The sequence below is a fragment of the Phaenicophaeus curvirostris genome, chromosome 24, assembly GCF_032191515.1.
Source record: "Phaenicophaeus curvirostris isolate KB17595 chromosome 24, BPBGC_Pcur_1.0, whole genome shotgun sequence".
Taxonomy (NCBI): domain Eukaryota; kingdom Metazoa; phylum Chordata; class Aves; order Cuculiformes; family Cuculidae; genus Phaenicophaeus; species Phaenicophaeus curvirostris.
Window position 1 is genome coordinate 2,305,233 of NC_091415.1, and position 13,544 is coordinate 2,318,776.

Consider the following 13,544-nt stretch of genomic DNA (forward strand, 5'->3'; position numbering starts at 1 on the left):
TCCTTCAAGGTCTTAAACTAACCGCTGTGTTTAGTGTCGTTTCAAATGTGTGTGTGTGTTGTGGATGCTTTTTATTTGTCTTCTGGCTGCAAAGGGCAGAACCCCTGCATGCTGGGAGCTGCCCCGGCACCCCGAGAGCAAGGGATGGAGTCTGTGGGGTGCACTGGGGCAAAGGGCAGATACTGGGGTGCAGAGGGCAGCTCTGGAGCTGCTGGGACAGCTCTGGGGGTGCAGCTCCCAGAGTGCTGGGTCAGTTCTGGTGATGCAGGGGCAGCTCTGGGGTTGCAGGACCAGCTCTCGGGGTGCCGGGGACAGCTCTGGGGGTGCAGGGCAGGTCCCAGGCAGCTCTCGGGGTGCAGGATCAGCTCTGGAGTTGCAGGGTCAGCTCTCAGGCAGCTCCGGGGGTGCAGGATCAGCTCACAGGCAGCTCTTGGGGTGCAGGGCCAGCTCTGGGGTTGCAGGATTAGTTTTGGGGTTACAGGAACAACTCTGGGGGTGCAGGACCAGCTCTCGGGCACCTCTTGGGGTGCAGGACCAGCTCTGGAGTTGCAGGGTCAACTCTCAGGCAGCTCTGGGGCTGCAGGATCAGCTCTCGGGGTGCAGGATCCGCTCTCAGGGTGCAGGATCAGCTCCGGGGATGCAGGATGAGCTCTAGGGCAGCTCTGGGGGTGCAGGATCAGCTCTCAGGCAGCTCTGGGGGTGCAGGATCCGCTCTCGGGGTGCAGGATCAGCTCTGGAGTTGCAGGACCAGCTCTCAGGCAGCTCTTGGGGTGCAGGATCAGCTCCGGGGGTGCAGGATCAGCTTTGGGGTTGCAGGGTCAGCTCTGGGGGTGCAGGATCAGCTCTCAGGCAGCTCTTGGGGTGCAGGACCAGCTCTGGTGTTGCAGGGTCAGCTCTCAGGCAGCTCTGAGGGTGCAGGATCAGCTCTGGGGTTGCAGGATCTGCTCTCGGGGTGCAGGATCAGCTCTGGGGGTGCAGGACCAGCTCTGGGGGTGCAGGATCAGCTCTCAGACAGCTCTGGGGGTGCAGGATCAGCTCCGGGGGTGCAGGCTCCTCTCTCGGGGTGCAGGATCCGCTCTGGGGGTGCAGGATCCGCTCTCGGGGTGCAGCATCCGCTCTCGGGGTGCAGGATCCGCTCTGGGGGTGCAGGATCCGCTCCGGGGGTGCAGGGTCAGCTCTCAGGCAGCTCTCGGGGTGCAGGCTCCGCTCTCGGGGTGCAGGATCCGCTCTCGGGGTGCAGGATCAGCTCTGGGGTTGCAGGATCTGCTCTCGGGGTGCAGGACCAGCTCCGGGGGTGCAGGGTCAGCTCTCAGGCAGCTCTCGGGGTGCAGGATCCGCTCTGGGGGTGCAGGATCCGCTCTCGGGGTGCAGGATCAGCTCTGGGGGTGCAGGCTCCGCTCTCGGGGTGCAGGATCCGCTCTCGGGGTGCAGGACCAGCTCTGGAGTTGCAGGATCAGCTCTCAGGCAGCTCTCGGGGTGCAGGATCAGCTCTGGGGGTGCAGGATCCGCTCTCGGGGTGCAGGATCAGCTCTGGAGTTGCAGGACCAGCTCTCAGGCAGCTCTCGGGGTGCAGGATCAGTTTTGGGGTTGCAGGATCAGTTTTGGGGTTGCAGGGTCAGCTCTGGGGGTGCAGAGTCAGCTCTCAGGCAGCTCTGGGGGTGCAGGATCCGCTCTGGCGTTGCAGGACCAGCTCTGGGGGTGCAGGATCCGCTCTCGGGGTGCAGGACCAGCTCTGGGGGTGCAGGATCAGCTCTCAGGCAGCTCTGGAGTTGCAGGATCAGCTCTCAGGCAGCTCTCAGGGTGCAGGATCCGCTCTAGGGGTGCAGGATCAGCTCTCGGGCAGCTCTTGGGGTGCAGGATCCGCTCTCGGGGTGCAGGAGCAGCTCTGGGGGTGCAGGATCAGCTCTGGAGTTGCAGGGTCAGCTCTCAGGCAGCTCTCGGGGTGCAGGATCAGCTCCGGGGGTGCAGGATCAGCTTTGGGGTTGCAGGGTCAGCTCTGGGGGTGCAGGATCAGCTCTCAGGCAGCTCTCGGGGTGCAGGATCAGCTCTCAGGCAGCTCTAGGGGTGCAGGATCCGCTCTCGGGGTGCAGGATCTGCTCTGGGGGTGCAGGGTCAGCTCTCAGGCAGCTCTGGGGGTGCAGGATCCGCTCTCGGGGTGCAGGATCAGCTCTCGGGCAGCTCTAGGGGTGTAGGGGCAGCTCTGGGGTTGCAGGATCAGCTCTCGGGGTGCAGGATCCGCTCCGGGGGTGCAGGGTCAGCTCTCAGGCAGCTCTCGGGGTGCAGGATCCGCTCTCAGGGTGCAGGACCAGCTCCGGGGGTGCAGGATGAGCTCTCGGGCAGCTCTGGGGGCGCAGGACCAGCTCTGGGGTTGCAGGATCCGCTCTCGGGGTGCAGGCTCCGCTCTCGGGGTGCAGGCTCCGCTCTCGGGGTGCAGGATCCGCTCCCCCCCCGGCCCGCAGGTCCCGGCGGCCCCGGCGGCCCCGCCCGCCCCTCACATGACCGGGGCCGGGATGGGGCAGCGCGATCGCATGTTCAAGGTGCTGGTGGTGGGGGATGCTACGGTGGGGAAAACCTCCCTGGTGCAGCGCTACGCCAACGACAGCTTCAACCGGCACTACAAATCCACCGTGGGAGGTGAGCGGGCCCCGCAGCCGAGAAGAAACACCCCAAAGCCCGCATCCATCGGCTCCGAGCCCCCCCCGAGCGGCTGGGAGAGCCGGTCTGGTCCCCGAGGGGCTCCGGAGGGATGGGGAGAGGGGATTCTGCTCGGGGAGGGGTGGGGAGGGGTGAGCGAGGAGGGTTTGCGGCTGCGAGAAGGGAGATGGAGGTGGGATCTTAAGGAGAAAGGTTTTCCGGGGAATCGCAGCTTCCGAAAATAAAGTGGAGGTGGGAAAATGCTGCTCTCTTGGCTGGAGAGAAGAGAAAGTCTGACCTCACCCATGGCAGGTGCCATTGGGTTAAATTGCTTTTTATTTTTCAAATAACCACCCTTCCAAGAACAGGCTGAGGGAGTTGGGGCGGTTCAGCTTTATTTTAAAGGCTGTAAGACCTTAGAGCAGCTTCCAGGGCTGAAAGGGGCTCCAGGAAAGCTGGGGAGGGGCTCTGGATCAGGGAGGGCAGGGAGAGGATGAGGGGGAATGGTTTTCAGCTGCAAGAGGGGAGATGGAGATGAGATCTTAAGGAGAAATGTTTTGCTGTGAGGGCAGGGAGGCCCTGGCCCAGGTTGCCCAGAGCAGTGGTGGCTGCCCCATCCCTGGAGGGGTTCAAGGCCAGGTTGGATGGGGCTTGGAGCCCCTGATCCAGTGGGAGGTGTCCCTGCCTGTGGCAGAGGGGGTTGGAACTGGCTGAGCTTTAAGGTCCCTTCCAACCCAACCCATTCTGTGGTCACTATGTTTTATACCTCATGGTGCAGCTCCTGGTGTGCTCGCAGTGTCCCCACAACCCCAGGGGACAGCAGTGGCTGCTGTCACCCTGCCTGGTGCCCCAACGCTCCTGCCGGGGAGCAGCGTCCCCGGGAAGCTGAACCTGGAGTGTCTGATCCTCAGCATTTGCAAAAACAGGACCAGATATTTCTTTAACAGCCGCTAAAGCATCAGCAGTGCAGTGGGGAGGGACAACAACAGCTCTGGGACAAGGAGGTTGGGAACAAGGTTAAGCACATCAGTTGTTCTTTGTTTAATATCAGTGTAAATGAATAACTTGCAAGGAGCGTGAGGTGCCAAGGCTTTACCTGGTAAACCTCCTTGAGGACCCAAAATAGCAGGGACGGAGCACGGCTGCTTAAATCTTCTTATTCCTGAATCCGGAGGGGGTGAATGTTGCAAACTCTGGAGAGCCACGTCCCAGTGGGGCAAGGTGCTGGGGCGTGGGGAGAGGCCAGGGAGGAGCAATCCTGTGGTGCAGAAAGCCCCTAATGAGATTTCCTTTCTTTTTTGGGATTCTCCAGTGGATTTTGCTCTGAAGGTGGTCCAATGGTCGGAATCTGAGACAGTGCGGCTTCAGCTCTGGGACATCGCAGGTACGTTCACAGTACTTAGAATCATACAATTGTTTTGGTCTGGAAGGGACCTTAAAGATCATCCAGTTCCAATCGCTGATGGGCAGGGACACCTCCCACTGGATCAGGGGCTCCAAGCCCCATCCAACCTGGCCTTGAACCCCTCCAGGGATGGGGCAGCCACCACTGCTCTGGGCAACCTGGGCCAGGGCATCCCTGCTCTCAGATTAAAGAAATTCCTCCTTTAGGTTTAGTTTAAATCTGCCCCTGTCCAGTTTATGCCCATTGCCCCTTGTCCCATCACTCCAAGCCTTTGTGAACAGTCCCTGCCCAGATTTCTTGTAGCCCCTTCAGGTGCTGGAAGGTCACTAGAAGGGCTGGGAAGCTGTGATCTGGCTGCTCAGTGACCTCTGCGAGCGGAGCCAGGAGATCCCTTGGGAGGTTGGTGTTGAGAGGAGACAACTGGGTGCCCCTGAGGTGCTGAGGCTGGGTCAGGAGCCACTCCAAGGGACGGTGTCGTGTGCAGTGACGTGGAGTGAGGAGCCCCTGCTCCTGGAGAGGTGCAGGGGAAGGCAGCTCCTGAATCTCCCTGGCAGCAGAAGCCCAAGGACAAGCTGGTGCGATAGCGTCTCTAAAATGGCACCTGTGGATCTAGAGGGGTGAGGAGAAGAGGGCAGCGGTTTCCTAGTTTCACTCTGCTCAGGCGCGTGCGTCTGGAATCCTTAAAAAGAGAACAGGAAGAAGTTTGCAGCAAGAGGATTGCGGCAAGAAACTGATTTCAGTTTCAGTCCTGAGAAGGTGATTAAGATTTGGAAAGCAGAATGGCCACACTGGTCATGGTCCTTGTTGTGCCCCATGCAGAATCATGGAATGGTTTGGGTTGGAAGGGACCTTGAAGCCCATCCAGTCCCACCCCTGCCATGGGCAGGGACACCTCCCACTGGATCAGGGGCTCCGAGCCCCATCCAGCCTGGCCCTGAACCCCTCCAGAGATGGGGCATCACACCCTGATAGTCCCTGCTGCATCACCTTCCACCTCAGGCGGCTTCGAGCAACTCAGAGTGCCCAGATCTTGATGGCTTCAGAGCAAACAGCCCAGTGAGCAGCTATGAGGCTGCATGGGAGCCCCCCACAAAGTCCCTCAGGTGTCTGAAGTGCTGGTTTCACCACAACGCTGAGCCCTGGGGCGCAGGATGGATGCTTTGAGGTCTGTCCCACCTACACAAGCACAATCAAACCGTGCAGCAGTGCGGTGGAGTTAATCTCTGGATGTAGTTTTGATAGAACAGGCAGGCCATAAGGTGTAAAGAACAGCATGTGAGTTGTGATGCTTTCCGTTTAGCATCAGATTTTTCCCTTTGGAGAGCCTGGTCTGTCCGGCTGCACGTAATGCAAGTATTTCTGGGACATCTGAGTTTCTGGGGCAGGATTCAAAGCTTCCCAGTTTGTTCCAGTTCTCCTGCTGCGGCGCCCTAGGCAGGACACATCCCAGTGCCCGTATTTCCTCTTTATTTAAGTGGAGATTGCTAGTGTCAGCTGAGAAAATGTGTGATGATCACATTATTTGCATGAACAAATCTAAACACGGTAACTCTGGGGTGGCGGGGGGTGGGGGGGGTTGTTCTTCCTTTTCATCCTGAAGGGCAGGAGCGCTTCACGTCCATGACCCGGCTGTACTACAGGGAGGCGTCAGCCTGCATAATCATGTTTGATGTCACCAACGTCAGCACGTTCAGCAACAGCCAGAAGTGGAAGCAGGATTTGGACAGCAAGCTCATGCTGCCGGACGGGAGCCCTGTGCCTTGCCTGCTGCTGGCGAACAAAGTGAGTGCTCTGTGTGTTTGTGTGCGTGCACGGGAGAGCAGAATGGAAGGAGAACCCCCCTCTTAGCACTAAAGCCGTGCCCAGGGTTGTCCCGTAGCCTGTGGCCTTTTTAATCGTTTCCTTTTACTCTTCTTCAATTTTCTTTTTCTAGAGAGGATTCTCCTCCTTCACTTGGACACTGGGAGGGCTAAATGTGTGGGTGGCACTAAAGGGATCAGAGAGTCGTAGAATCATGGAATGGTTTGGGTTGGAATGGACCTCAAAGCCCATCCAGTTCCACCCCTGCCATGGGCAGGGACACCTCCCACTGGATCAGGAGCTCCGAGCCCCATCCAACCTGGCCTTGAACCCCTCCAGGGATGGGGCAGCCACCACTGCTCTGGGCAACCTGGGGTTCCCCACCCTCACAGAAAAACATTTCTTCCTAAGATCTCATCTCAATCTCCCCTCTTTCAGCTGAAAACCATTCCCCCTCATCCTCTCCCTGCCCTCCCTGATCCAGAGCCCCTCCCCAGCTTTCCTGGAGCCCCTTTCAGCACTGGAAGCTGCCCTAAGGTCTACTCAGAACCTTCTCTTCTCCATAAGGGAGAACCTCCTCTCCTCATAAGGGAGGTTCTCCAGCCCTCGGATCATCTCCATGGCCTCCTCTGGACTCACTCCAACAGATCCATGTCCTTCCTGTGCTGAGGGGACGTTAACCACTGCTCCATCATACACTGCTCTGTAGCTTCTGGGTTGTAAAGATTTTCTTTTTCCTTGGTCTTTAACGTGCAGTACCTGGGCAGGTTCTGTCAGATGCTGCAGGTGGTTCCTGTTCAGAGCTGCCGGAGGGATGTCGAGCGTTCATTTGGATGCCGTGTCAAGTTTCCCTGCATAGATTGGTTGTTGGCTTTGAATGATTTATTTTTCTTTCATTTAAAAACTGCTTTTATATACTTCACATGCCAGAGTTCGCTGAGCAGCCCTTTCCGGGTTCAGTTTGAGACTTGCCTGGTTTGAGAGAGCCTAAAGCTGTCGATGACTCAAAAACACGATGGGTGGGCAGGAGCGCGGCTTTTTTCCTCCACTCCTTCACAAGTAACGCTTTCCCCGGTAGATCTTTTACAAAAACAGTTTTCCCTACATTAGGGACATCTGTGTCATGGCACCCGCTGCCATCACGCCAAGAAAAGCTCTTATGGGACAGGTTTTATGCTTCTTCATACATCCCACTGGCACCGGCGTGGCCCCGCACCAGGAACATGGCAAATTTTGGATGAGTGACAGTGCTTTGTTGTCCCGTGCTGGATGAAGCTCCGTTCCATGCGTGCTTGACGAAGGTGTGTCTGTGTCTTGGATGAGATAAATACATCGCCGCTTGCAACATCCCATTAAGAAGCTTGCCCTAAGAGCTCTCTATCAGCTTGCGATCTGGGAGATGTGAAGAGCTGAGCCTGCCCTGCGCACCAGCAGGAGACGGCTGAGGGGCAGAACTCCCCTCCCAGCTTAAAAATTAAAGAGGCTAAACTTAAAATGACTGATTCTTGTTTTCTAGTGTGACCTTTCCCCTTGGGCAGTGACGAGAGAAGAAGTGGATCGGTTCAGCAAAGAAAATGGTTTTTCTGGTTGGGTGGAGACATCTGTCAAGGAGAACAAGAATATTAACGAGTCCATGAGGTAGGCACGATGACTGGGGATACAGCTGAGGGTTAATTCTCTCTTCCAGGCGCAGCCATCCTTGAGGGGAGGGGAGATACTGTCAGTAAGTAACAAATAGCAGCAATAACGGGCAAGGAAATCTCCCGAAGGGAAACTGAATTCTGAGAGGTCAGGAGGTTTTCTCTCCTCAGTTAAGCTCTGACACTCTTATGGAAACAGATATTCTTTGAACAAAACTGGGGATGATTTTTCATGTGCTGGCTGCTACCGGGAGGATGGGATGACTTCTGCAAGGACATTAGAAATTCTTTCTTGGTGCACTGGCGCATTGGTGGAGGGTTTGGCCTCTTCTGAAAGGAATTAGATGGGGTTTTCATGCCTGATTTTGAGGCTGGGCAATTTGTATCATAGAATCACAGAATGATTTGGGTCGGAAGGGACCTTAAAGCCCATCCAGTCCCATCCCCTGCCATGGGCAGGGACACCTCCCACTGGATCAGGGGCTCCAAGCCCCATCCAACCTGGCCTTGAACCCCTCCAGGGATGGGGCAGCCACCACTGCTCTGGGAAACCCTCACAGCAAAACATTTCTCCCTAAGATCTCATCTCCATCTCCCCTCTTTCAGCTTAAAACCATTCCCCCTCATCCTCTCCCTGCCCTCCCTGATCAAGAGCCCTTCCCCAGCTTTCCTATAGGCCTCCCCTTTAAGTACTGGAAGTACTAGTATGTAGGACCCCAGTTGCTGTGTCCCAGTCCTAAACTGGGCCCAAGGGGAGGTAGTTGCAGTGGGTGGTGTTAGTTATCCGCTCACTGCAGGAACTTCTGATACTGCCAGGTGACACAGCAGCGCTGTTTTCAGTGCTATGAGGTTCCTCAGCCTCATTGTTTAGTTCTGGAGTTTTGCATCCTTCTGGAATGAATTGCTGTTTCTTTTTTGTGCTCTTGAAAAACCGCGTGGCTCAACGCTGCGTGTTAAACAAACACAAAACCAAACTCAAAACGCCCATCTGTTTTATCTTCTAGAGTTCTGATTGAAAAGATGATGTCTTCATCTACTGGTGATGGAAGTTCCTCTGCTGCCATGAGTGGAGATTACATTAACATAAAAGAGTCGTCCCCTCCGGGCTGGGCTTGCTGTTAGAGGCACCGACTGCACCATCTCCTTTGGGTCTCACAGCAAGGTCCTTTCATTATTATCACCATTTTTCTCCTAAATTGGCTGTCACTATTTTGGTTTTGTTTTTTTTTTTTAAACACTCATGAACTGTCTTCTGTTTAGCACGTATTCGTTCTCAGCAGAGCATTGCTGCAATGACTTGGAGCAAGAAGAAGAGAGGAGTGAGAAGATTCCTCTTCTTCCAGCGTAGCAGCAGCTGGAAGCTCTGCTGCCAGCGATGTAGCACGGCTCATGTTCAAGCACATGCCTTGGATTGATTTTTATTTACATTTGGAGCACTTCACCTTCTGACATGTGCTGGCCTGCCTCGGGCAGGACGAAGGATGGCGAAGGTATATTTTGAATACGATTGCACCTTTTATCCCCAAAACCTGCACTCACCACACCGAGGCAGCGGTCTGAAGTGCCTCTCGTTTGATGCACGCAGTATTCATGTGCTTCTCTCAGCCTGGAGATTTCCAGGGTAGAATTAGAGCTCTGGAACTACATTGCGTGTCCTGGAGAGACCAGCGCATCTCATCATTGTTACTAACTACCTTTATGAGGCGAAGCCAGATGTGGGTTAGAGCACGGTGTCCCGCGTAACCAGTAACATTATTGTTGTGAATTTGGGAAGTGCTGTAGCACAGCCCTGACTCTCGTGTTTACTGATGATGATGCTTAACAGCAGAGACTTCACGTTTTTATCAGGAATTGCCCAGTTGCCTTCTGTTCGTTCCTTCTCGCTCACCCTCTGTCTGGCACAATCCCACGTATTCTGTTCTGCTCCCACTTTATTAGGGCACCGAGAGCTGGACGAGGAATAGGTTGTAAACTCCTTTGTACGACGGAACAACAGTCCTTTTCTCTTGTAGAACACCCTGTATCCCACCATCTCAAATAGCTTTGCAATTGCTGGTGAATCGCCTTCCCGTAATTATTCGGTAGCAATGAGTGAATTTGGTGGCAGGGCTGGTGCTGGAGCCCACCCGCTGCTTTCCATGGGGCGAGGGGGAAGCGAAGGAGAAGACTTTGGAGGGCAAAAGGAAACAAAGAGAAGCTCCCCACTTACCTTTTGACGCCTGCTTTCCCTAGTGTATCCCCAGCTATTCGTTGTGGAGAGCGGTTCTTGCCAAAACCAGCAGCAAATTGGTGAAAGCACGTTAGATTGTTATCTTAGGAGAGTTAATGGGAAACTCAGGCTGGAGCTACGTTGTGTGCACCTTGTGTAATCATGCTCTGCTGTCGAATTGTCTCATGTTTTAGGTTAGGATTTGAACAAGTGGTCTTCAACACCATTTTTCCCCTTGGGAATAGCTGGATTTGAATTTGGTTTGACCCAATTTCTTCTGGATTAGGACTGCTTTTCTTTGGCAAAGTATTCCTCTGTCTGTCTTGCTTTATGGACGTAGAAGGTGGCAAGAACAGGAACTGATCGCCTTCACTGTGCACAAAAACTTCTGGGTTTTCATTCCCTGATGGGGAAGAGGATTGGTTAGAAGCAGTAAGGGCTAAGAAACATAGAACTAGTGTTGTGTTCCACTGTTTTAATTAAAAGCTGAAACATCTGAGCTAGGATTTTGTTGCACAAATATTGCCAAATTCAGTTTTATAGGCACTTAAATATTCTATTTTCTGTGTTGTTGGAGTCACTGTAGAGCCGATTAGCAACAAAATTGAGCTGTCTTGTTGAATTTTAATCCCTAAATATTGTGTTAAAAAAAAAAAGAAAACCAATAATTTTTTAAATCCTATAAATGTTTTGAGTTCTTTATGCAACATGGCGAGAAGGGTCTTAATTTTTAAAAGGATCTGTCACAAAGCCATTAAGATTCATGTGTTATTTATTGATTTCTGTCTATGCACCTCAAAGCGTTTCAACAGAGGTCAAGCGTCCAAGCTGTCCTTAAAGAAGGAGAAGCCAGGGTACTCGGTGGAGATCTCTGCCCAGGACCAGCTTCTGCAGTCAGCAGGAGCTTGGCCCTGCACGGAAACTCTCTTCAATCCCTGTTTTGATATCCTAGCTGCTCGGTCATGCATCTTGCACAAAAGCATCTTTATCTCTTTTTGCATGTCAGTTTGGGATGTACCAGTGCCTCTTTGGTGTCTGGACATCTTTAACCTGCACCTCTTTTTCATAAGTGCCTCTCAGATACAAGCCCAAAGCCAAAGGAAGGTCTCTGAAGGTTTTCTGCTATTTAGACATAATTTCTGTTTTGCCTGGTGGTTTCCGGTACCGGTGTGTGCCCTGGGGGGTTATTTCCCCTCTTACTGCCTGTTAACATCTTAATAGATTCAGCACACAAGTGTCACAAACAAAGACTGTGCTGCAGAAACAGTTGTTGCTTGAGATTGGTGTAAAAACCCCACAGGACAGGAAAATGGTTTTGCTGTGCAGATGCGTGTGTGTTTTCAGAGTGTGCTCTATGGCACAGAAAGTGCTTGAAAATGCGAAAAAAACATTTTAAAACCTATCTTGATTTAGTCCTGTAAAACAAACTGATTGAAAAGCCCCATCTAAACAAGCTCTTGGCTGGGATAGGCAGCGTGGAAAGAACAGTTGCCTGGGAAATCGATGAAGAATCAATAATTCTCATTTTTATAACAAATGAAAGGGAAAAAACAGCCTGAGTGAAGCAGTTCCTAAGAATTATTGTAAACAAAGTTAAGTCTCGTTCATGCAAAAAGTCTCGTTCGATAAAAACTTTAATCTTTCAAATATGAACTGGAAAAGCCTCCTCTTTATAGTGATGAAGTGTGCTTCACCAGTGCCTTCCTCAGGAGTGACTTGTTTTGAAAATGAAGGTCTTTGAGTTTCTCTTCGGCACTGCCTGCTTTGACTTTGTACTCTTGGTATGACTTGAGGCCAACTGCACCTATTTCAGTGTGTTGTTTCTCACTCCTGTAACTTTAATTTGTGGTTGTGGGACTCAAAACCACATGGAGTTTAACGGTGTAATTTACGTGTTCGTGACAGCGCGTATGGGTCCGTAGCTGGAAGTTCTTCCTGTGATAGGAATTGAAATAATGAAGGCAGGAATAAGCCAACAACATCAAAACTTAGCTGTTCTTTTTTTATTTGCTTGCAGTTATGCAGAAGCATTTTAGAGACAGGGTTTCCATTAGTTTAAAAATGCAGTATTATTATAGAAGGATCTACTGGGAGGTCTTCTCCCTTTCGATCAGCAACTAACACAGTATTGCAAAAGTGAGAAATAAAAGCTTGACATTGCTGGTGTTGTAGTTGTTTTCCTGCCTCAACAGCCCTAACTTACGGGTTCACAGGTTAGAGATAGAAACAGTCTTGCTGTCAGTCCCGGGGTATCTTAGAAGTGTAAAATCACTGAGGCTGGAAAAGCTCTCTAAGCTCATCCAGTCCAACCATCAGCCCAACCCCACTGTCTCTACTAAACCATGTCCAGAAGTGCCACGGCCACACGCTTTTCAAACCCCTCCAGGGATGGAGACTCCCCCATTGCCCTGGGCAGCCTCTGCCAGGGCTTCACCACCCTTTCTGTAAAGAAATTGTTCCTAATATCCAATCTAAACCTCCCCTGGCGTATCTTGAGGCCATGTACTCTCGTTGTATCCCTTGCTACATGGGAGAAGCGACCAACACCTACCTCCCTCCAACCTCCTTTCTGGAGGCTGCAGAGAGCAATGAGGTCTCCCCTCAGCCTGCTCAGTGGGAACTGCCCTGTCTTGCCAGAAAAACAAATCAGATCCTTTCTACCGAAACATCTTGCCCTCTCAGTTATTGTAGTCTTCTTGACCTACAAGCGGAACATAAGCATGCAAAACTTTCACATCCATGAGTCAGTCGTAGTGGCTTTTAATCCAATATATCCAGCTAAGAGGAGAAAGAAAGGAATTCCTTGATGTGGTTCATTGTTAATATGCCTTCCTCCTTGTGGCTCATTAATCCCTGGAGTGTGTTTGGGGCTGGCTATGCAGCCCGCAGTGGCTCTGAATGCTGCTTTCTTTCCTGATCAGTTTGATTTTCATGAGTATTGACTTGCACGAAGGACAGGGCACATCTGAATTGATCAGAAAAATTGCAGTAATTCCAAATGAGGAAAATTAAGCTCAAGCAAAGACATTAAATGAACTCAAATTACTCCTATAATTATGTAAAAAGCTGATCGTGTTTGCATTGTCTTCTCAGATAACCCGTGAAAAATGTTTTTAAGAACTGTTTTTAAATAAAGCAGAGGGATGAATCTCTAAAGATCCAAGTGCAATGCAGGCATGACTTGCTATTGCAATTTTAGTGCCATTTTAGTGGACCATGGAGTAAGTTTTATTCTTTTCATGGCAGAAGTGCTCCTTTTCCAAACAAAATGACTAATCATGGGTTTCTAAAGAATTTGAAGTCTAATGAACCTCAAAGCTTACCCAGACGTCACATAAGTTGTGCACATTGTTTGTATCTGAGTACAGGGAAGAGTGGTGGTAATGAAATCATAAAAGTCACAGAATGGTTTGGGGTGGAAGGAACCTCCAAGCCCATCCAGTCCCACCCCTGCCACGGGCAGGGACACCTCCCACTGGATCAGGGGCTCCAAGCCCCATCCAACCTGGCCTTGAGCCCCTCCAGGGATGGGGCAGCCACCCCTGCTCTGGGATTCTATGAATCCTTGATTCTGGGACTCCACGATTCCATGATTTTACAAGTCTATGATTTATGATTTTGCCCCATCCCTGGAGGTGTTCCAAGGACAGGCTGGATGGGGCCTTGGGTAACCTGATCTAGTGGGATGTCCCTGCCCAAGGCAGGGGGGTTGGAACTAGATGATCCTTGAGGTCCCTTCCAACCCTAACTATTCTGTGATTCTGTGGCTTCTTGTTTTTATGATTCTATGGCTCCAGGATGCCATGATTTCATGGTTTTGGGACTCCAGGATTCCATGATTTTACGAGTCTATGAT

At 52.1% G+C, this 13,544-nt stretch overlaps 1 protein-coding gene across 1 annotated transcript; it reads left to right on the forward strand.

The window, feature by feature from the left end:
* Window positions 1–2,485: 2,485 nt before the first annotated feature.
* On the forward strand, window positions 2,486–11,855 carry RAB29 (RAB29, member RAS oncogene family). Its single transcript, XM_069876194.1, has 5 exons — window positions 2,486–2,634; window positions 3,947–4,018; window positions 5,640–5,821; window positions 7,356–7,477; window positions 8,484–11,855. The coding sequence occupies exons 1-5, from the start codon at window positions 2,496–2,498 to the stop codon at window positions 8,599–8,601; spliced, it is 633 nt and encodes a 210-aa protein (XP_069732295.1). The 5' UTR covers window positions 2,486–2,495; the 3' UTR covers window positions 8,602–11,855.
* Window positions 11,856–13,544: the final 1,689 nt, after the last annotated feature.

What these genes read in the sequence shown, in the direction of transcription:
- RAB29 (XM_069876194.1), top strand. Translation starts at nt 2,496, where the DNA reads ATGACCGGGGCCGGGATGGGGCAGCGCGATCGCATGTTCAAGGTGCTG. An exon ending in TCAGCTCTGGGACATCGCAG is followed by an intron (nt 4,019 to 5,639) that starts GTACGTTCACAG and finishes TTCATCCTGAAG; the next exon opens with GGCAGGAGCGCTTCACGTCC. An exon ending in GCCTGCTGCTGGCGAACAAA is followed by an intron (nt 5,822 to 7,355) that starts GTGAGTGCTCTG and finishes CTTGTTTTCTAG; the next exon opens with TGTGACCTTTCCCCTTGGGC.